At 52.1% G+C, this 22,790-nt stretch overlaps 5 protein-coding genes across 5 annotated transcripts; 1 reads left to right on the forward strand and 4 right to left on the reverse strand.

Moving 5' to 3' along the window:
• Positions 1 to 613: 613 nt before the first annotated feature.
• On the reverse strand, positions 614 to 5,634 carry QC762_204620 (uncharacterized protein). The gene is made up of 8 exons (XM_062887353.1): positions 4,974 to 5,634; positions 4,277 to 4,815; positions 3,546 to 4,222; positions 3,218 to 3,488; positions 2,924 to 3,164; positions 2,458 to 2,870; positions 1,117 to 2,403; positions 614 to 1,051 (listed from the first exon to the last, which is right to left on the reverse strand). Exons 2-8 carry the CDS (start codon positions 4,474 to 4,476, stop codon positions 751 to 753), a joined length of 3,390 nt encoding a protein of 1,129 aa, XP_062747168.1. The 5' UTR covers positions 4,477 to 4,815; positions 4,974 to 5,634; the 3' UTR covers positions 614 to 750.
• A 358-nt stretch (positions 5,635 to 5,992) lies between these two features.
• GRR1_2 (SCF ubiquitin ligase complex subunit) lies at positions 5,993 to 10,013 on the reverse strand. Its single transcript, XM_062887354.1, has 4 exons — positions 8,566 to 10,013; positions 7,761 to 8,489; positions 7,586 to 7,697; positions 5,993 to 7,533 (listed from the first exon to the last, which is right to left on the reverse strand). Exons 1-4 carry the CDS (start codon positions 9,439 to 9,441, stop codon positions 6,950 to 6,952), a joined length of 2,301 nt encoding a protein of 766 aa, XP_062747169.1. The 5' UTR covers positions 9,442 to 10,013; the 3' UTR covers positions 5,993 to 6,949.
• A 2,963-nt stretch (positions 10,014 to 12,976) lies between these two features.
• TTR1_1 (Glutaredoxin) lies at positions 12,977 to 15,567 on the reverse strand. The gene is made up of 2 exons (XM_062883287.1): positions 13,426 to 15,567; positions 12,977 to 13,337 (listed from the first exon to the last, which is right to left on the reverse strand). The coding sequence occupies exons 1-2, from the start codon at positions 13,739 to 13,741 to the stop codon at positions 13,063 to 13,065; spliced, it is 591 nt and encodes a 196-aa protein (XP_062747170.1). The 5' UTR covers positions 13,742 to 15,567; the 3' UTR covers positions 12,977 to 13,062.
• A 1,855-nt stretch (positions 15,568 to 17,422) lies between these two features.
• On the forward strand, positions 17,423 to 19,353 carry RPL16A_1 (60S ribosomal protein L16A). Its single transcript, XM_062883288.1, has 5 exons — positions 17,423 to 17,843; positions 18,057 to 18,195; positions 18,368 to 18,421; positions 18,477 to 18,735; positions 18,804 to 19,353. Exons 1-5 carry the CDS (start codon positions 17,823 to 17,825, stop codon positions 18,937 to 18,939), a joined length of 609 nt encoding a protein of 202 aa, XP_062747171.1. The 5' UTR covers positions 17,423 to 17,822; the 3' UTR covers positions 18,940 to 19,353.
• Positions 19,354 to 21,033: 1,680 nt separating this feature from the next.
• On the reverse strand, positions 21,034 to 22,697 carry QC762_0035870 (uncharacterized protein; the record flags this gene model as incomplete). Its single annotated transcript, XM_062883289.1, has 3 exons — positions 22,093 to 22,697; positions 21,898 to 22,036; positions 21,034 to 21,826 (listed from the first exon to the last, which is right to left on the reverse strand). The coding sequence occupies exons 1-3, from the start codon at positions 22,190 to 22,192 to the stop codon at positions 21,034 to 21,036; spliced, it is 1,032 nt and encodes a 343-aa protein (XP_062747172.1). The 5' UTR covers positions 22,193 to 22,697.
• Positions 22,698 to 22,790: the final 93 nt, after the last annotated feature.

Raw genomic sequence — 22,790 nt, forward strand, 5'->3', positions numbered from 1 at the left:
TCAAGAACTGAGGAGAAGGAAGAGCTTGCTTTCTCCAGTTGGGGAGACTTGAGTGGACCAAGGATGGTCAGGGCAATTGGTATGTACCACACCCTCCTCACTAAAAGTTGTTAGAGTTTTGATAAGAACTCTGTTACTAGGCCGGTGACTGAAGATGGTGTTGAAGATAATGCTGCCGCTGTAAGATTCCACTGGCGGGAAACAGGTTTTTGCCTCGTTACTCGGATTGGTCAACAAGGATACATCGATGGCGTTTATGCCATTTATGATATGGATTGGGATGGTCCTTTCACCGGAGAGGATGGGAGGTATTCTTTTGATGATAGCAATTGGGGTATACCGCCTGGTTTTGAGCACGATAATGAAGATATGGACGAGGTACGAAGATGAGATCGAGGGTGGGGACGAGGCCAAGGAAGAGAAAAGCAGATCTTTTGCGCCCGGCTTGCAGAAAGAATGGGGAATTTTGGTGGTAGCTACCATGTTTGGTCGGACGAGGTTACATTCTCCCAGTCCAATTCGGCCAGTCTCGTATTTGTGTCGAAAGACATATTGGTCTGTGATGTTGAAGAATGACGGGTGGTCCGGCGATGCAAAGAGCTGCAAATCGTCGTAGAAAACAAAGCCTCGATATTTTATGTCACCACTGACTCTTTCATTCATGTGAAAAAGAAAATTCACTCTCATCAGAATCGGCTACATATGTCCCATCAAAATCCCCTCCCTAGTTCCCCTCGCCGTCATAACATCTCACCAAGCTACCCTCCCCCAAAACCCCCCAGGATACCTCCTCACCATGCACTTCCTCCCCTCATCCAACAACAAAATGCCCAACCCGAAACTCATTGGCAAGAACCAATACTCCACCGGCACCTCCGCCGTCCCCAAAACACTCTGCAAACTCGGAATATACAACCAAAAAAACGCCATCACCAACGAAAACAACACCGCCGGAAACAAGTAGTAGTTCCTCGTCTCCTTGTTAAACAACGGCGGATGCTGAAAAATACTCAACCTTCTCGTCCTAACCGCCAACAAATTGAACCATTGCCTATACCCTCTCTCATCAGCCACACATACCTCATATCACATCAGGGAACAAAAGGGGGAACTTACACCACAACCAACGTCACAAAGTACACCGAACTAGCCACATTCAACCTCGCTACAACCTCCTCTCCCGACATACCCCCCGGCACCCTCCCGAACCCAAACCACAAATCCCCAAACTTGACCCCCTCCCTCTCCAAAAACCAATACGCCATCGCAAAGGCCACCACCGTCTCAATCACACCCACAAACCCATAACTCTGCACAATCAACCTCCAATCAACCAATCTATCCACCCCGACCCGTCTCGGAGGCCTCTTCAAAACATCCGCCTCGGGAGCTTCATACGCCAGCGCGGTAGCAGCCAGACAATCCGTAAAACAGCAAATAATGATCATCAAAAACGAGCTCAAAATCTGCGGCAGCCCAAAAGCGACGTTTGTCATGATGGGCCAGAACTCAGCAAAACTTCCAGCGGGGAGGAGGTACGCGATGGTTTTCTTGAGGTTGTCAAACAGCACTCGACCAAAGCGGACCGCTTCGACCACGCTGGAGAAGGACTCGAGAAGGACCATGTCAGCGGCCTCAATGGCAATGTCGCTCCCGCCGCCGATGGCAATGCCAATGTCTGCTGCGCGGAGGGCGGGGGCGTCGTTAACGCCGTCGCCTGTCATGCCCACGACGTGACCGCGGTCCTGGAGCTCACGGACGATTCGCAGTTTTTGCTCGGGGGTTGTTCTGGCAAAGACGACTTCGTTGTAGGAGGATACGAGAGCGTCCCATTGGGGGTTGTTGAGGGTGATGAGATCTGGGCCGGTCAGCACGATGGACTTTGAGAGCTCCTCGTCGCCTTCCTCAGACGGAGTGTGATCCTTGTGATTTTTTGTTTTGGTGGGTTCCCGGGACAGAGCGGTGACGTTAGCGACAACGCTGTCTGGGTTGGTGATGATGCCGCACTCTCTAGCGATAGCTTGGGCCGTCAAGGCAAAGTCTCCAGTGACCATAAACATGCGAATGCCAGCCGTCCGAAGAATCTTGACCACCTCTGGGATCTCAGGCCGGTGAGGGTCAACAATAGCGACCAGGCCCACGAGCGTGAGTCCAGATTTGGCTTGCTCCAAAGTCTCTGCCTCAAAGGCAGCCGAGGAAGAGGGAGACGACTTAAAGGAGCGCCTGGAGAGTGCTTTGTGGGCCAGAAGCAATACCCGACGCCCTTGTGCAGACCAATCATTCTTGATGCGGTTGAACTTCTCTCTAACTTCAGGAGTCAAGGTCATGGCAACGCCCGAACTACCAGTAAAGTTGGTACAACGGTCCATCAATATCTCTGGAGCTCCCTTGATAGTCAAGAGCCTGTCACAAAATGTCAGCGAGTGGGTACTGGGAGGTTGTGATAGGAAGACTTACATATCGCCAGGCTCAAAGACAGACGCCGTTCCAGTTGGCAAAGCCAAGCTCAGCCCATCAGGATGGGTGTATCCCAGAACGCGAATCATAAACTTGTTCTTGCTGTTGAAGGCGAGGTTGAACTTCGTAGCCCAACAGCGCTTGAGCTCAGACACAGGACCCAAGCCTTCTGCAAACCGCAGAATGGCTTGGTCAGTAGCGTCACCGTGAATCTTTCTTTCGCTAACGGGCAGGCTCCTCGTGGCAGCGTCAAACTCTCCAGCGTTGCAAAGCCCAGCAACGCTGCGCAGCTGGTCAATGGAGTTGCTCGCCATGTCACCGTTGGTAAGTCGCTCGGCGATGGCAACATCGAGGATGCCATCCACAGTCATTTCCTTGCCACCAAGGGCACAGTCTGTGACCACCATTTTGTTCTGCAGATGTTGGGTAAGTACAATTGCGCCGAAATGATGAGAACGCAACTTACTTCTGTCAGTGTCCCAGTCTTGTCCGAACAAATGACAGACACAGACCCAAGCGTCTCAACAGTCTTCAACGACTTGCACAAGACCTTGTTCTTCCGCATCATATTCGCACTGATCGTCAGACTGGCCGTCAACGCTACTGGCAAGCCTTCAGGAATGAAAGCCACAGCAACCGACACACAAGCAACGATCAGATTAGGGACGCTGATCCAGTCTGGATACGTAGTCCTCAGCCAGGCGGCCCTATCAAACAGTGTCAGTGCGCCGTCAAGTGAACAAGCCATGTAGGTTCGTACCAAATAACAACAACCGCAATGATCATAACCACCATGATGGAACAAATGACATAGACAAAGTTGAGAACCTCCCTCTCAAGAGGCGTCATCCCCTTCTTAGGCTCATTGGTCAACTTGGCAATCCGTCCAAACACCGTCTTGTTGCCAGTGGCGACAACAACTCCAGTGCAAGTACCAAACGAGCAATGGGTGCCCTGCAAACCAATGTTCTTGGTCTCGAGGTAGTTCTCATCGGTAGCATCAACAGTGGCAGCAAGAGGGACCGATTCACCTGCATAGCGACAATCAGCAACACCTCACACTCCTCTCGCCAAGTTGGCAGACTCACCAGTAAGGATCGACCGATCAAACTTAGCATCACTCGACACCTGCACAAACCTCACATCCGCCGGCAACTTATTCCCCGCCTTGACCAGCAACACATCTCCAGGAACAATATCAGCAGCCATGGCCGAAACCTGAACACCTTCCCGAATCAAAAGACACTCCTCAGGAATCATATTCTTGATGGAAGCCATGACCCGAGACGACGACCAGTCCTGCCACATGTTGAAGGCGGCCTGAATGAAGAATACAGCAAGCAAGACGATAGCCAAGGCCAAGTTGGCCTGGGCCGGGGGTTGTCCCAGGGGCTTCCAAGCAACGAAGACGAGGATGGAACCGACGAGGAGGACAGAACCGAAGCCCTTAAAGAAGTAGCCCATGATTTGTTGGAAGTGGTGGGTCTCCGGGGGAGAGGGCGTGTTTTTGCCATATTCAGTGACGCGGCGCCTGATTTGGTCTTGAGAGAGGCCTTGGTCGAGGGAGGTGGTCCAGCGATTGACAACGTCAGCTACGGGAAGGGTGTGCCATTCGAGGTCGGCAAGGCCTGTCATCATCAGACATATCGTCAGCCTTCCCGAACCGCAAATGTGACCAAGAGAAAACAAAGTACCTGTCGCAGCAGCCTTTGAGACCTTGTTGGCCACTTCATCCTTGCGGTTGTAATCATCAATGTCAATGGAGCTGGTCAAGCGTGTTAGTACACGTTGATGGCACACAAGCCTGCTGAAGACTTACACAGTCCGGTACTGAATAGGCAGCGCCGCAGAGGGATCAACACCACCACCGGTATTCGAACGAACACTCCGAATTGACATGGAGCCATGAGAGCGAGTACGCTCAAGCCCAGGACCTTGAACCGGTCGGCTCGCAGACCGACCGGCCTCAACGTCGTTATCCTGCCATCGAATGCGAGATTTGTTTCCTGGTTTACCCATTACGAGTCAATCGAGGATAATATGAGTAAGACTGGTGTAACGAGATAGAGTCAAGACAGTGCAGAGGGAAGAGGGAACAGGTAGGAGAAGTGAGACTGATAACACCCGACTGGACAAAGGGCGTACCAGCTTCTTATGAGAACCACTCCGAGGAGGCACTGCCCAAGTACGTACAGTACCTCCCCCTCCCGCGCCACGGCCCTTCAACTGTGCCATTGCTGGTCCTGGAGATTATTCCTCGATAGAGGCAAGCCCTCTCCCGGGATATCACAGCAAGGGCACATGCTCTGCCGCGGCATCCAACGCACCAATCTCAAAATACCCATGACAATGAGTGCTCTTTCAAGGACTGGTCAGTATGCATCTCGTTGGAGACTGAAACAAGACAGACGACTGCACCAAAGGAATCCCACCAACCTCATTAGCTACCTACACCGCAGCGTCAATGATCCGGACGTGGCACTTGAGTTCTGAAGTAGACAGCGAGGGATCCATACCAGAGAAATACGTAACACGAAACACCACAAAACCCCTCAACCCCATTCCGAATCCCATGATGCGTGAAATGCATTGCCACGGCGATGAAAGTCGGTCGAGACCACCGCCTCTCGCATTTGGGAGGAAGGTGTGACGAAGCACCTAGCACTTGCCTCAAGCTTTCGCGATGCCGGAAGGAGCGATACTCCTCGTGTCGGGTGGAAAGAGCTACCACCCAACCAACCAAGGTAATATGTACCCCAAGTCCCCTACCTAAGTACCTTGCCTCAGTATCCCCCTAACCACCAGAAAATCACTCATACCCATCCAGCTCAGCACCCATCCCAGCCCTGATATCAGGAACCTCCCCTCACTGTCGAATTAAGCTTTTCCACCGGCACCCGGAAGGCGGAAAAAACAATCCGAGCTGTCCACCGCTCAATGAATGCAAGGAGCTTGGGCCAACATCCCCTTTTAGCTTGCTTCTCTCCTGTCGTAGCTTCCAACCCAGCCCCCCCTTTCCCTTTTCCCACCGACACCCACAAAGGAGACCGGTTCTCCCCATGTAGTCAAACGAATCTAGAACCTCTCTCTCCACATGGTTGCCATCGGCTGTGAGGTGGGTGCCCTTGCCGCTCGGAAGAGGGGCTAGCTACGAGCTGGTATAGCTCCAGTCAGACGGGCAAGCACTGCCACCCTCACTAACCCTGAGGGAGAAAAAGAGACAAAGCACTTTTGGATAAAATATTACCATGTCGTGTCGTGCCACAACGGGATTTCTCCATGAGGCATTCCTAACGCTGCCATCAAGTGAGCAAGACACCATAAGAACGGGGAGGCCTCCTGGGGAAATCTATTAGGTTTGTATGGGGCTGGGAATCGACATGGCCAACGAGTGTCAACTCGTATATAACACAGACAGCAAGCCGCCCTCAGACAAAGGTGGTCAACCCAATCTCATCACTCCGCACTTAACTACCTACCCAATAAAAATTTGTGTGAATATTGTCGCTCCAACACTCCCCTTTCTAGGGTGTTGACACACTGTCTTGGCACCACCAGCAATCCCCTCAGCAACCAACCATCCAACCAACGAACCAACCACCTGTCAATCACAATCACGTTCCCCCATACAAAAAAAGTATTCCAACAAGTCAATTCTTCAAAGCTGCCTAGCTTACATCTATGTTGTGTGTGTGGTGGACTGTTCCCATTGCTCTTGACTGTCCCCAATCCCACCTGATGGCCCAGTAGTAGGAAATACCCTCGTGACGCCGAGAAGCGCAAAATGAGCGAGAAAAAAAATAAAAACAAAAAGAAAAAATATATGTCCATAGGATATACCTTCCATCCCAAGACCGCATCACCCAACACAGCGCGTATGTTTTCCCTGCCACTGATCATCAATTTACGACAAGAATGGTGGCGCCCTCGATTCCGTGATCCGACAAAGATGCAATATAACCCCCGCCCGTCCCAAGAGGCCAATGTTGTTGACCACCCCCAAACAGTAAGAAATAAAAGCAAAAAAAAATCACTGTGTATAATCCCCCAACGTTCTTTGCCCATCCTCCAAACAAGCCTAACCCGCAAAAGCCGTGACTTCGTGAGTCCTGTATAGGGAGCTTTCACGGGAACAAAAAAGGCAAATGATTGGGCCGTAGGTAAAGCTACGTTCCAATAGTAAAACGGCCATAACAGCAGACCAAAACCACTGTGCTGGGTATCAATGTCGCATTTCTGCTCCGAAACCTTGCCGAAAAGACGATGATGTGAAGTACTTCTGATCTCTGCGGGACAGAGTTCAACCCTAACCAAAAGGCAGCTTTCAAGCCACCGCAATTCTCCTTCGCTTAGACGGCGTCAACGCAATGGCCCGTACGCTGCGACTTCGGCGTAGCGTGATTGCTTCAGAAGTCCCGCGGTCGTCCCGTGGCGTGTCTCCTGCAGAAGAGCTGCGAACGCGGTGTGGTGTGCTTCCTCCAGACAAGGTCTCCTAAGCCGAATCTTGAGGGTTACCAGGTCCGTCGCGGTCCATTCTCGCTGGCGGATTAACTATTGTCGTGCCCATAACTTGGCTAGGAGAGCTAGTGGATGGCGAGGGGCTCGGTCCAGCAACTTGAGCTTGCTGAGCAGACAATGTCACAACGTCGTGGTCTATTGATAGGCCGTGGTGAAGAGTTGGAGGATGTTGGGGTGCCATGTGACCGTTTTGTAACGGAACCGACTGCGGTAGGTAAGGCGGGTGGCCCCCTACATAGTTAAAAGGATGAAGTGTTGGAGCGAGCGGCGGGGGAGGCGGTGGTTGTTGATGGGTTGGGTTAGGTGGAGCAGCATCGGCCATATCGTCATCCTCCGGGTCGTCGTCCACGACATCGACCTCCGTCTCGTCGGCATCGCCATTGTTGGCCTGAATGACCTCGCCGGTTGGAGTGTCTCGGCCAGCCCCGTTAACACCGCCGGCTGATTCTCCAAGTCCAAGGTCGGCAAATGTCTGTTCCTGGTTCAGATATTTGCGGAGGTTGACAACGCCTTGACCTGAGAACACGCAAAAGACATCGCGTTGGTGTTGGGTAAACCCTATAATAACCGTGTTAGCCACCGATGTGCATTGACAGAGCGAAAAGCTTACCTTGAGGAGGCTCACGAGAAAATACCTCCAAGTCATCTCTCAAGAAGGCAGCCACGCCTGTGAGACTGAGATGGGTGAGTCGCGGACAGCACTTAAGCAGCCGCAAGATTCCCTACGCATCTTAAGTCAGCAAAATCCAGACCTGCAACGGCGAAAAAAGCTGTTAAATTAATACCTTCAAAGTAAGATTTGTGCAGTAGCTCAGATGAACGCGTTCCAAGCTGCTGTGGCTCATGCTGACATACTCGTTGGGGATGACATTTCCATGCGCGTCCTTTCGTAAGCGTGCTCGCCTGTTGGCATTCGCAAGAGCGATAACACTTGCATCTGTAATCTGGGCACATTTGACGAGACCAATTCTCTTCAACTTGGGCAAGGTGGCCAGCTTCATCACCGAGTCGTCCGTCAGGTGGGTGCAGCAACCAAGATCAATATAGCGAATGCGATTGCACTCGGCAACAAGCTTCTTAACGGCCTCGTCCGTGATCTGGTGGCAATGGCCCAAATGGAGGAAATGCAGGTTCTTCCCCAGACCAGCAATGGCATACAGAGCTTCGTCTGTGAGCTGGCGGCACTTGGCAAAGACCAGGTTCCGGAGTCGAGGCGCGACTTCAATAATCTTTTGCACGGCCCGATCCGTCAATTTGTCACAAGATGTCAGATCCAGGATGCGCAGGTTCTCAAACGTCCTGTTCGGCAACGATAAGAAAGCATTGTCGTCAATCAACTCGCAGTTGGCCAGTCGAAGTTCACGGAGAGCCTGTCCCTTCTCAATAAGTGCTGTAACAGGCTCGTTGCCAATCAACTTGCATTGGTGGAGATCAATCTCGAGAATGTTGGGACAGTGCTCGGCAAAGGCAAGGACGGCTTGGTTGGTCAGTTGTTGGCAGTCATTCAATTTGAGCTATGAGACGACCAGTTAGCATATCTAGACACAGAGTACAATATGAAAGCAAATACGTCGAGGCTTGCAAACTCACCCTCTTCAAAAACCTGCAGTTCTCGGCAAGAGTAATCATGCTCTCTGGAGAGACCTTGTGGCATCCACTGATGTTGAGACCCTGGAGTCGCTTGCAGTACTGGGCAATAGCATAGATCGAAGCCTCCGTAATTTGGCTGTCGTTGGAAACATCAAGTGCCAACAAGTGATCATTGTTAGTGATCAATGGGATGAGGCCAGTGTCGGTAATCTTGCCGCAGTTTGTGAGGGTGAGGCGTTCGACACGGGTGCACGAGGCAAGAGGAACAACACTGCCATCACTGACGGTGTCGTGCAGACACGCAAGGTTGAGGCGCTTGATGAACTCCCTGTAGGGAAAGGCCGGAGCCTCTGAGCTGAGAGTGTTGCAAATCTGAACGTGCTTGTCCCATGTCGTGCACGATGGACGATGCCACAAAATGTCAACCGCATTGCGAGCCCATCTCCTACATGTCAACATGACGTGGAAGACATCAGATAGACTGTTGAGCTTGGCAAAGATGGCGATCAAGATCTCGTTTGGCAGCCGGTTGATGGGCGGAAGGCAGTCCTCATCGTTGACCTGCATGTCCTGGAGATTTGGTACGCCGAGAGAGGACTGTGAATCATTTGCGCCGAGGAAGAAATCGGATTCCTCATTGTCACCGCCGGGCGCTGGCGAGCTGCTGGATGAAGTGGAGCGGGCATCGTCTTGTGCGTCAACGACAAGGTCGATGAGTTCAGGCTGGGCGGACTGTTGTTGTTGTCGGGTGAGCTGGTCGGGTGCTGCTGCTGCTGGCTCGGCGACGGTGCTGCTCGGGGCGTGGTTAGAAATGATTGCGCCTCTGTCGGCGATGATATCGAGGGACGCGCGCTGTCTCATGGTTGCTAAAGTCATTGTCGACTCCCGCGGCGCAAAGGGCGGGTTCGGTGGGAAGTTAAGCAGAGGGAAGGACGGTGACTGTCACTGAGGGGAGGCGACCCGACCGTAAATGTGGAGTGCTTGTTGGTGCGCTGCCAGCCGTCAATTGTCAGCAGGGGGCCCAGGCTGTGATGAGGGGACCCGGCCCAAAATAGCCTTGGTCTGTGGGTCCAATGACGGTCGGAATCTCAAGCGGTTGAGGGCGACAAAGATAGATACCTCCAGCTATCTGTGGATGATGGAAAAACAAGACCTAGGAGGCAGCGCAACAGGTGTTCGATATTTGAGATGGAGGGTTTGTCTGGGTCGACAGGAGGAGGTGGTGAGATAATAGGGGGGGGGGGGGGGCGTTGTTCTACAGGAAGGTGAGTTTGAATGACAGCGTGGGCGATGACGGTGGCAGGGAAGGATGCCGTGATAGGAGACAATAAAGAGGGAAGGCCTGAAGCCAGTCGCTATTGTGAAATGCCACCCAAGAGTTTTTACCTAAGAAGGTGGGCTTTCTGACAAACTTGACACTTGGGAAGCAAAGTCTGACAAAGATGTAGTGCTTCATGCCTTCTCTATTCCCATTTCCCATTGCTGTCACTTTAGGACTTCCACTCACACATTCAACAGTTGCCCTGCTGCGGACGGGCTGCTCGAGGGAGTGCGTGAACAAGGCAACCTACCTACATGGGGCGCAACCTACCGACCTTAGGGTGGGGTTATTGGCTGCCCAGAGGTCACACTTGTCGGGCACTTGCGGTGGTTCTTTATTGTTCAAAATCAAACCTCGATTTCCATCTGAAATTCCATGCTACGCCAAGTAACTTCGTGATGATTACTAGGAAGCTGATCGATGGCAGTATGGAGCATTCATCAAGCGACAGGTGGTAGTGTCAGTACTAACGTCCCACCTGCAGGCCTGATGCAGTGAATGAAGTACCAGATGCGGCACCTGAGACAACAACCTCAATTCGCCGCCTGTGTGCTTGGGTACCATAGAAAATAGCTGAGGTGGCAGGTCCTGTCCAACTCGTTCCAGTGACCATGCTAGCCACGCCAATGTCGAATAGATCATGGACACGGCTGTGGCAACCCTTCCAGCGGCGTCTCGTGCGTAGAGTCACGGGGAAAGCGGCAGATTCCCAGGAGGGCGTACATCTTGACGAGGGAGCTTCCATGGAAGGAAAGCTGGGCTGCGAATATCGGCAAAATGATAGCAAGTGTTATACGAAGGCTCCAGCTGGGCAACCTCCAGCGCCACCACCGGATCTACCTCATCGGGATCTCGGGCTAGCCAGTAACCCAATCTCTGGGCCATGGAAGGACGCGATAGCTTTCGGGTAGTCGGGTATCTTAAGATGGTCAGGCTGTCTGAGATGCCACCTCGATATCGGTTTTCAGAGAGACACTACGCGCGGCCAGTCATTTGGGCCCGCCGCATGGTATTCCCTTCAACTTGAGAAACACAGCACCGCAACATTACAGATTCCCAGCATGCACGTCTATTTGTTCATGACGTGCGCATGGGCGCTTAAGCATTCGGCTGCAGTAACCAGTCAAAGCAAACAGTCAGCATGTCAAGATCCTGAAGATAGTTGGCGCCCCTCGTCCAAATGATGTGGTTTGCTGAGAAACATGGGACGCCACGTGCAATGATATGTGTGACCTCATCCTTCAGCTGCAGGGCAACATCCCATAGGCGGGAAGCTTCCTTCGTAGCACAGGGCTGGGCGACCATGTTGGTCTCAAGTTGGTCGGTGTGTCTGGCCTCTTTGATTCGAACTTGAAGTCGGTTTATTTTGAGATTCAGAAAAGTTGAAGTCAAAGTCCACCTTTTTTTGAGGATCACCACGCTAGAAATGTTCCAATGGGCATAGCGTCGTGATTCTTGAACCAAGACGCCATGGTTCGGCAGACGACCCACTTTGATGACGGGCCCCAGGCACCATGATGTCAAATTGACCCCGGGGACGAACGCCAAGCTCCAAACTCCGAATTGACATCCATCTCCCACAAGGAACATCGAACGGACGACCAGCCGACGAACGACTGCACGCAGGGGAGATCACCACAACAACAATACGGCTGCAACTGTAACAGCATCTTATACACACACAATGCTCCGGCAGCCCCTTCTCCGGCAGGCAGCCCGCACCGCAGCCCGGCCCTCTTCCGCCATCCCCTCCCTCAGACCTCACATCCAGCGCCGAACCCTCCTCTCCAAGCGCTCCTTCCGCCAAACCGGCACCCGCGCCGTCGAGAACCTCAACCTTCGCAACATCGCCCAGTCCTCAGCCGATTACCACCGCAACAAGCAAATCTTCCTCTCCTGCGGTATCGTCGCCGGCATCGTCTCCTTCATCTACGTCTCCTACCGCATTGTCCTCGAGATCAAGAAAAACCCAATACAAGCCGACGCCGACCCATCCAACCCCCTCTCCGACCCCAACGCCCCCAACAGGAAAATAATCGTCCACGATGAAAACGGGAATGAAATCGTGCCCACAGGCCACAGCGTCGTCCCTAGCTTTCCGCGGACAATCTCTTTGCCTTCTTTTACCGGACCGTTAGACGCTACTGAGCCTGTTCAACCTGGGACAATCACCACCGCTGCTGCCCCAGAGACGGAGTATACCCTTGTTGGTCTGGGAACCAGAACAGTCACCTTCATCGGGATTTCCGTCTACGTGGTAGGCTTTACATCGCAACCGCAGACATTGCAGCTTTGCAATCCGCCCTTGTCAAAAGGTCAACCCTATTGCTACCACCCTCGTCCCTGGAGAGCGGGATCAGTTGAGGAATGAACTCCTCGACCCAGCCGAAGGCGCCAAGTTATGGGATGAGCTCTTGTCTCACAACATTCCCGCCCGTACCGCCTTCCGCGTCATCCCCGTTCGCGACACTGACTTCCACCACTTGCGGGATGGGTTCGTCAACGCCATCAAGACTCGCGGACCAGAATTATCCGGGAAGGGGGTGGATGATGAGGCGTTTGGGGAGGCGATGAAGCAGTTTAGGGCTGTGTTCAACAGGGGCAAGGTACCAAAGGCCAAGGAGTTGATTCTGGCCAGAGATGACAAGGGTCATCTCAGTATTGCCTTTGATGGGGCAAGAAGTCTGGTGGCAGGCAGTTGATTGGGGTTGTGCCGGATGAGAGGGTTTCGAGGGCGTTGTGGTTGAACTATCTGGCCGGTAAGCAGGTTGCTAGTGAGCCGGCGAGGAAGAGTATTGTTGAGGGCATCATGGAGTTTGTAGAAAGGCCGGTGGGGACAGTTGCTAGTATGGTCGTGCCGCTCGCTAGGTGAAAATCTTTGGTTCAGGTGAGGAAATGGATCTTCTGCCTTTCGCTAGGTAAGACACCGGAGTGGCTTGGCACAAGATGTTTTGAAGAAAATCAGGCGCGAACTGTATTGATAATAGCCAATGTTTACAAAGATTTCAAAAAATGACAACCAACATGACATCCCATTTTCCAAGCATTGTTATGTTAAGTGCAACGCAAAAAAGAAAGCGTGCTTCGCTTGCTAATATCCCATAATCTTGAATGTTGGTTGAGCCTTTGACCGTGGGTATCCCATCACTTCCTTCTGATTCCTCCTCTCTCTCCATTTAGAGAGCACCAGCCTCCTTCAACAACTCCTCAAGCTTCTTGCCGTCCTTGCCCTTGCTGGCCACGGCCTCGAGATCGCTGTTGCCACCAATGTGCTGCTTGTTGATGAAAATGTTTGGCACCGTCCTCTGGCCGGTGATCTTGGCGAGCGCGGCCTGGATGTCGTCGCCGTCGTCCTCCTGGTTGAGCTCGATGGCCTTGTACTTGGCGTTGTAGGAGTCGAGGAGGCGCTTGGTGTTGTTGCAGTAGGGGCAGTAGGACTTGCTAAAGACCACTGTTTTTTTGCGCGCAATACATCCATGGTTAGCAATCTATTATCAACGGCAAGGGTTAGGGGCGCATATAGAGGGTCAACTACGTACTGACAGCATTGTCATCGATCAACTGCTGGGCTTTCTTCTGGGCGGCGTCCATGGTTGCTGGTGAGGTTGCTGAGAAGAATCTGCGAAAGAAGAAGGACATGGAAAGACAAAGTGCGGGGAACTCTCGAGTTAAGAGGAGGTCTTGGAAACGGAGAGAGGGGGGTGTTGGAAAAAAAAAAAGGCTGAAATGGGATATGCAAACAAGAGAGGCAGCTGTTTTGGAATGGAGGGGACGAACGGTACAAAAAAAGCGGTTGCGACAATGGATTGTAGACTCGCAAACTACTACAGAGTAGGGACTGTAGAATCTCCACATACTACCCCGGGATATTAGATGGCGGGATGATGGAGCGGATCGGACGGATTTGTCAACCTTCCTTGTCTTGACACTGCTCAGACATTCTGTAGTATGGGGTTGATTATTCAGGATATGAACCTTATGCTATTACAGCAAATATGCTACAGAATCCTAGATAAGAAGTATTTGGAATTGCTGATGGGTTTTGCGGAGAGGCTTTCTTTGTTCGACAAGTCTCGCAATTTGAGATCCGTGCTTCCGCTTGGGATTGCGACGAGGGGCAGCCCCGATTTCCAATGACGCAAGTGATCTGTGCGTAAGCGATAAGATAAGCCTGTTGAGATCAACCCCACCTTGGGATCTCTCAACGTCAACGATGAAATGGGCACATGAGGACATGTGAAACATCAAGCTGAGAAGTGCCTGCTTGGTTCTGGGAATACATTCGTTATGGAATTTTTCCGAGCAGCAGCCTGATCACAGCGGGGACAGTAAACAAATATCTCAGTCCTCCCTCGTGGTATTACTCACACAAAAGCGGATACACCACACTGAGGCTCTGCTCTGTCCGACACAAACCGGGCTAGAAGCCATCATGCGTCGTTCACAGCCTACTTTGCCCACTTCACTTGTTACGCTGACATGAGCCAAGAGCTACTAGCAAGACCGCAGCCTATGTAGCCAGTCGTGTCCACGAGTTGAGGCTATTCACGACGTCTGTTTCTCTTACCAAGTGGAACGACGCTGGTGGACTTGGCCTGCATGACCTCACTTTGTTTCTGAGGCATGGTTGTGATTGCCTAATCGATTGCGCCGTTGCGGGAGGCGCAAGCAACCCCACGGGGGGGCAAAACCATCTGGTTGAGCCAACGCAAGTAATATCACGAATGATCGCTGCCGCTGGATATCGTGGTGGACTTTGAACCAGTCGGCAGCCCACAGCGGCTGAGCGGATCAACGATGCCGGCGATCTCCATGAGGCCGTAACTACTTTGAGTGACTAGGATAATTGTCGTCCCCGTGTTGAAGCCGGGACACAAGCCCTCGTGATGATGTGCACATCCGTCATTCACCTCCTCGATGGAGTCGTCGGGCACCGATGGAGATCAGTTCTGCCGGTTTTGTTGTGAGGCCATCAATGGTTCCAAGAGTTCGCCTTGTGTTTGGGTGTCGACGGCGGCTTGCAGCGGTTGCCTGCGTCGATTCGGTGAATTTCCAGCAGAAACCGCATGTTGTTGGGAGTGGAGTTCATGACCGATGAACAACACAATGAATGAATTGTTCCCTGACAAGACAGAGTCCCTACGAGCAAATGGCAAGCCCACAGTGGCGCGGAAAGTGGGGTCAAGTGTTCTCGGAGGCGGGGTCAGACCGCCGGGTTCTCCAGAAAATTGGAACAGCGAGCAAGCGAACTCCTGCCTGGGACCCTTGCAGCCTCGAAATGACCCATCCCATCAGACCCCCGACCAAGGGTTCAAAGCATCGGACGACAGAGAAGACAACACACCTTGTCCCTTTCCATCCGTGATCATCGTGAGAAACGTCCAATTCTGCCAAATCTGGAAGTTTGAAAATTGCCGTGCAAGGACAACGCAACTCTTGTGCCATCCCTTCCAAAGGCGACCATCTCCAGCTGCCCAGCCTCGGTCGCACCCATTGGCCCTGCAATCTTTTCGGCCCCGATTGATGCGTTCTCTTGCTGGAACACATCCATTCGAAGCCATCGTCAACTCCGCGAAGCCCGTCCCTTAGCGTCGTTCCCTCTACTGGTATAACTGACCGCGGTCCACCCTCTCGTTCCTGTTTTCCTCTTCTCTTCCCAGCAGGTCGACGGCACATTGTCGTAGGACCACCCTCAGTCGTCAACGTGGCTACCGGTCAAGGAGTATTGGCATCCTCGGGTGCCTTCGCAACCAATCTTGCCAATAATATCACGGCAGTCCTGCAGAAGCTTCCGCCCTCTCTGCAAGCATACCTGGACACCACGGTCGACCACTTGTCTGGTGCCACCGACTTCCTCCAATCAAGCACGGGTCTTTCTCCGACCACCCTCTACACCGCAATCGCTACGGTTGTTCTCCTCGGCGCCATTCCAGCCGTTGCAGCGGGCAACAAGAAGAACGGCATCATGCGTCGCTACGGTTTCTCCAGTCGCCCAAGCCTCTCTCCTTTTAGCTCCAGCCTCGGCCATGGCGGCGTCCCCAACGTCACCGACGAGGACTTCAGCTACATCACCTCGCAGGATCTTCAGGACCAAGGCGTAGACGTCCCTAGCCGTTCCTATGCCCCTCCATCACAGTACTACGACGTCTACTCCTCCTCTGCCCCGTCCCAGGCTTACTTGCGTAACAAGCCTGAAGACGATGTTATGCTGGTCAAGTACCAGGGCATCACCTACCGGAACACTTTCCCGCCTACTGCATCGGCGACGGAAAATTGCTTGTCAGCGATGTGCGGGAGCGTGTGCGGATGATCATGGACCTCACAGACCGCCAGGCAAAGCGTGTCAAGCTCTACTACAAGGGACGCCGGCTGAGAGATGCCGACGCTCCTGTAAGGGAATATGGTGTCAAGAACAACAGCGAGGTCCTTATGGTCTTGGATGATTCAGGTCAGGCAAGCAGCGAGGACAGCAACGAGGAGTTGGTTGTTGTCGGCCGCAACAAGTACGAAGGCCAGGTGATCAGGAATGGGCGCGAGAAGAGTCACCGATATGCCCTTCCTCGCCGAGGACAAGCCGGAGGGATGGCTTCGGGGACGCAGCCCTCGGGAGACCACATCATCTTTCGGCAGCCTCGACATTCCGGCCGATGATGGCAGAGGCTACAGACGGGCCAGTCCAGGTTCGGACTCAGTCTCCCTCGGGATCGGCCCTGTCCACTGCCAGCGCCCCAACCTTCCTTCTATTTCACCTCCCCTATGGGCAAGCCTGGCGGTCCTATTCAGCGACTTAACAACCTCGCCCTTCATTTTGAGACGACACTTCTTCCCTTGTGCATCGACTTTATGGCACGGCCACCCCGGACGCCGGGGAAAGAGAAAAGGAGCACAGGAAGATTTCGGAGACGATTATGCAGCAGGTGATTCTCAAGCTCGACGAGGTCGATACCTCGACAGAAGATGGAGCCAGAGCTAGAAGAAAGGAGTTGGTCAAGTATGTCCAGGACATCTTAAAGCTCGTTGATGATGTCAAGGCGAAGGGAAGGGTATAACATTCGGCCTCCTTCGTCAAATCATAGGAGTGCCTTTGACATAGTTTGAGGAATTTTCCCCGCACGTTTGGTAGCCAGGATACTGGCTTTTATTTTATTTTTACTGGTTTTAATGGGTTAGCATCGTCCTTTCATATTCACTCAGCATCGGACGTGCGGTAGCGGAAACATTGATACGCCAGGCCGTGTATTCAGGAGGAATAAGGCCATGGATTTTGGAAGCGTCTGAAATTACCGTGGTCATATGGGGCTACACAACAAGAAGGGAATTTGCTTCTCATCTTTTGCCATCGAAAGGGGAAATGCTATGGTTGACATCATGGATCGCGGGCATGAGCGACCTCAACAGAAGAAGTACGAGAGTACTACAAAAACAAACTTGAAAACCAGTCAATAAAAAATGATTTCTTCTCGTTTACATGTGCAAATCCGCCTTCATTACGATGTCCCACTGCATGCATTGAGTAGATCTGTGTACCTCATGTATAGCTTACTCCTGGTGAAATGTCGTTATCAGTTATCGTTGTTTGCCTGGAGAGCAAGCTGCTGCCGGACAGCTGGTGGAGCCTGTCACAGCGCAGGAACCTTGATAGGTGGGCCCCCACTCAAGCTCTGCCCGGTAGGTCTAACCCCTACCTTTGGCCTGAGGCCACAACTCCCACTCGCTTGCGGCGTCCCCACCCATCCCACTTTCGGCCTAGCGCATCTGGCTGGCCTTCACTGGCACACGGCCAATTTTCAGCACACACAAAAGTCGTAGACCGACCATCAACCATCGCGCAGGGTAAGGAACAGCCAGACTACGCAGCATTTTGATCGGCTGGAGTTTGACTGATCAATTCTTTTTCTTTTTAGTTTCCTTCCTTTCCCCAGTCACTTGCGGAAAGATGTCGTCCTTCGAGTCTGTGGTATGTGTTTGCCTCTCCTCTCCATCGGCAGTTTGAATGCAATGCAATCGGAAGTCGAGCACGCACGAGGAAACCGTCAATCTCAGCCACCGCCCAGCACACTGCGACGCACAATCTCGAAACCCCAACGCGAGCGAAATCAGCACCAGGACGAAGCAATTGCGAGGAGGTACAACCGAGAGGAGCGATGGTGGCTAATTCTGGTTTCAACAGGTCGTGATCGATGGCAAGGGGCCATCTGCTTGGTCGTCTTGCCAGCATCGTCGCCAAGCAGCTCCTCAACGGCCAGCAGATCGTTGTTGTCCGCTGCGGGGCTCTCCTAACATCTCTGGCGAGTTCTTCCGCGCCAAGCGTACGTCACACCCTTCTTCTTCATCGATATGGCACGGGAATTCGCGACGGGCGAGCAGTTGGATGATTGGAATTGCGCGTTGGAGGAGGGGCGCCGGTGGGGAGAACTGCTGCCGGACCGAAGGATGGAGGACAACATCAAGACGAACCAGTTGACTGACATTTGGAAACAGTCAAGTACCATGCCTACCTTCGCAAGATGACCCGGTACAACCCTACCCGCGGTGGTGAGTTGAACTCCTCCCGAACGATCGATGTCCGACCTAGTCTGACAATGTCTAGGCCCCTTCCACTTCCGCGCTCCCTCCCGCATCTTCTACAAGGCCGTCCGTGGCATGATTCCCCACAAGACCGCCCGCGGTGCCGCTGCCCTTGAGCGCCTCAAGGTCTTCGAGGGTGTTCCCCCTCCCTATGACAAGAAGAAGAAGATGGTCGTTCCCCAGGCCCTCCGTGTCCTCAGACTCCAGCCCGGCCGCAAGTACTGCACCGTTGGCCGTCTCAGCCACGAGGTCGGCTGGAAGTACCAGGACGTTGTTGCCAGGTGGGTGAAATTCCGGCGAATAGCCAGAAGTGACCGAGGATCGCAAAGACTGACTTTACTTTCCCCAGACTCGAGGAGAGACGCAAGGCGAAGGGCGCTGCCTACTACGAGCGCAAGCTCGCCGCCAGACAGCTTTCCGAGGCGAAGAAGACCGCCAAGGTCGACTCCAAGACGACGGAGGCCCTTGCTGCCTTCGGTTACTAGAGATAGTGACCAAAATGCATACCTTTGTCCTTTATGCGATTTCATCTTAGATTGGCGCGGTGGTTCGGGGCATCATCGACTTCATATGCGTGGCTGGGTGGATAGGCAATGGGCTATCTAACAACACTATGCGTCCCCAGGCTTGGGAGCTCATAAAATAACTGAGATCAACCAATGGACAATGCGGTTGCATGGATGAAAAAAGAAAGCACAAAATACCCGGCTTTGGCAGTCTAGGCTTCGTCAGTGGTGCTATAGGGTGTGCCAACGTGCCACGCCTCATCGTTTTGACGGCCGAATCGCCAAGGCCATCCCCTTCCATTTTACGCTGAATGAAACGACAATAATCTGCACCGGTGCTGGCTCTTTCTTTGAATTGTGACATATGGGACACTGGTCAGCTGGTTGTCTCAAGTGAGCTGGTCGAAAGGGCTATCTGGGGTGGGATCAAGGGCAAGCGGATGGGAGAAGGGAAATCGTCTCGAGGGGACGCGGTGGTGTACAGAGCTGGTCCTTGATGGACTCGTAGGCTCTGAGGCCTCGTGTGACAGGGGATGAGTCCTGTTTCTATCAACTTGCCATCAATCTATCACACGTGCGCCTATCTTTTTGCTGTCTTGTCTGTGCCGAATCTGTGCTTTGTCGTATCTCCAGTGCCAGTCAGTCCTCCATATTGCCCAGACTTCCGTTCTTATCTTGTGGGGCATGACGTAGTTGGTGGTGATATGCCACATGTTCACTCGTTGAGGCTTCCTTCCTGACTGGTATGCTTGGTGACCAATGATGAGAGGGTCTATGTCTTGATATTTATTGCTTAGGCCTGACGTCTTTCTATGAACGCTATGAGTCAAAATATAAGCTCTTGTTATCATGCTTCTTGGACGGGGATATGTCGACACATTATGTTTCAATTCGTCTTACTTTGCCGCCAGAAGAATCTTTCATGCTGTTTAAACATGACAAGTAGAAAAGTTATCTCCAACGTAGAGGATTCGAAGGAAAAAGTTGGTAGATGTTGGGACATTGATTCTGTTGTTGTGGTTCGCGAGGTGAATAGTATATGGGTTGTAAGAAGTTATTTACGATTTGGGATATGGGTAAGCTTGGTAGCTGGTGGGAAGACACTACATTGACCGTCGCTCATGTTTACGTGATACATCATCATATCTACCTACAAAGATAGGTTAAGGTACTTTTTGACAAAGTATGTGTAATGTGCGTAGAAGGGTGTTGGATTCTGTGATGTGGTTTGAGGTTTGTATTATTGTATATGTTAATTTTTATAAATGTTCTGAAATCTTTGAAATACATGGTAAGTTTGAACTGTTATCATGTTTTTTCCATTCTTTAAGCAAATCCATGCTATTTCACGGTTGTAATGCCATCTGGGACTTTTAATCATTAGGCCTGTTCTAGGTACTAAAATACCAAAGGTGCCAAGGTGAAACATCCATGCTGGCTCATGGTTCGAAGTGGTCGGGTAGGTGGTTATGAATTATTTTAATAGGTTGAAAATTATAATTATTTTGTCTATGAAAATACGTAGGTATGTATTATATTTTCTCTCCAGAGGGTTTGTTGATGTGTCTTTAGTACCTTATGTATGATGGTAATATACATTTCACAACAAATCTCAGGTGCAGGTAAATCAAGATGTTAGAATCGCATGACAACTTGACAAGTATCCCGCTAAACACAAAGTGGAATCTTGTAACCACCAGGTAGTTTTCAAATTTGCCTTTCTCCTTTTTTTCTCAGATACCTTTACACTCTTTGCCGCTGATAATATTCAGTGATTCACAGCTTGCCAGCCCCCATACTCCCACTCCCTCCCACACCCCTTCTCATCCGCCATCACCACCACACTCCCGCCCGATCTCCGTCTCCTCACAAACAAAAAAACGCCACCAACCCCACAATTCCCAACACCACAAAGCGTAACCGCCGCGCCAACAACCCCAGCAATAGCATTCGGCATGCCCCTCTGGTGAACATCTCAGCAGCAACACCAGTATACGTCGCGCAAAACCCATCGCTGCTCCCACAAGCAGAGCACCACTCCTCCGCACTCCCAATAGCCCTCCCCTTCATCTCCTAGTAAACTCCCCAAGAGAGACTCTCCTCCCGGTCCCAAACAGCGGCCAAGAATCCAACCCCCAGCAGTCCCATTCTTAAACAAAACCTCACCCAAAGATCCTTCTCCTCCGGGAAAGAAGTCCTCGTCTCAGGGGAATAGAGCTCAAAAGCCATCGTAGACGCATAATCAGGCAAACCATAAAAACTCTCACTTACCTCCGTCAGCCCGGCAAGTCCAAAAACGCAAGAAACGCATCGTAGCTCCCCGCCAACAGAAAACTTGAGCGCGCCCTCCAAGGCAACAGTTTTGTTCAGCTGCGTCAGGATGGCAGACGATAAGGTCCGGGCATGGATCGACCGCTCAGGCTGCGAGGCATTGAAATTGTATGCAAACTCTGCGCTGTCGGCCAGGGTGCGGAGTTGGAAGAGTTGGGAGGGGGGAGATGGAAAGGAGGAGTTGTGCAGCCGGGCGACGTTGATGAGGTCGTAGATGTCGTAGGCGGAGGCGTAGCTTAGATCTTCTGGGGAGGTGATATCATATACCGATTTTAAGACAGGAAAGAGGCTTTGGTAGAATTCCCGGGTGGAGGTGAGTTTGGTGGTGAATTCGGGGCTGGATTCGAAGGATTGGCTGGCTTGGGTGACGGCTGGGCAGTTGTCGTCGCCTTTGATCCAGATTGCGTCGGGGAGTTGGGGGATGCCTTGGAGGGTGATGTATTGGTAGCCGTTTAGGGGAGGTGGATTCGCTTCCGTTGTTGAGGGTTTGGGTTGCGATTGAGGGGTTGAGGTCGGCGAGGGGTGGGTAGAGGCCCTGGAGGAAGGCGGTGGCGGTGTTGAGGAGGATGCCTTGATTTGGAGCGGAGGCGTAGATTTGGGAGGGACGTAGTTGAATTCGGAGATGTTGAGGATTTGGTGAGGGAGCTGGATTCGATGTAGCGGGCGCGGTAGTCGCCGCCGATTTGAAAGTTTTGGGTGGTGCCGAGGTTGGTGAGGGTTTGGGCGCCGTAGTGTTTGGTTGTTCCTGGGGAGTGTTAGTTGACTGATGAATGATATTCATGTCAGAGAGGTGGTACTTACTATCTCCGTGACGGGTGAAGACAACAACTCCATGGACCGTCTCCGCCATGGCTCTTCCCGCCAACAGGCTCAGCACAGTACCAGCTGCAGCAGTGAACATCTTGACTGCGGACTAACTTTCCGGATGATAAAAGCTTAGTTGCAAAGACCAGTATTCAGAGCTACCGCATCGATATAAAACGTCAGGGCCGGTTGTAACGACGACGGGAAGTGGGGAAGTTCCGAGATGCGATGGGATCCATCTTCCCCAATCCACTTGCATTAGATCCCGGCCTATCTACCATTCGAACCTATCAGCGCCATAATGGCCCGTCAAACCTTGGAGTTGGACCATGAAAATTAGTCACTCTCGAGTCATGGAGTCGCTACGACCTGCCCGTTTGGTTCCAATCTGGCGATCCTTCCACAAACTTGGCGGAGTTCGGCGGTTGTCGATGAAAGCTTGTATGCACTTCATTTGATGAAGAGACATGTTGTTCAAGTGCAGATACAGAGTGGGCGCAGTGTTGACTTTGTGTACCTGCTTGGTATTTCTGACAGATCATGGCAAGTCAGATATTTCTGCTGCGACCTTAACAATTTGTCTTGATCGTTTTCTGAACTAACATAAAAAGTGTATTGTAACATCGACAAAACAGATGACAACATCAATGGCAACTCTTTAAGACTTGCAATTGTTCTCGGCCAAAGCCGCAGAC

The sequence above is a fragment of the Podospora pseudocomata genome (genome assembly GCF_035222375.1).
Source record: "Podospora pseudocomata strain CBS 415.72m chromosome 2 map unlocalized CBS415.72m_2, whole genome shotgun sequence".
Lineage (NCBI taxonomy): Eukaryota > Fungi > Ascomycota > Sordariomycetes > Sordariales > Podosporaceae > Podospora > Podospora pseudocomata.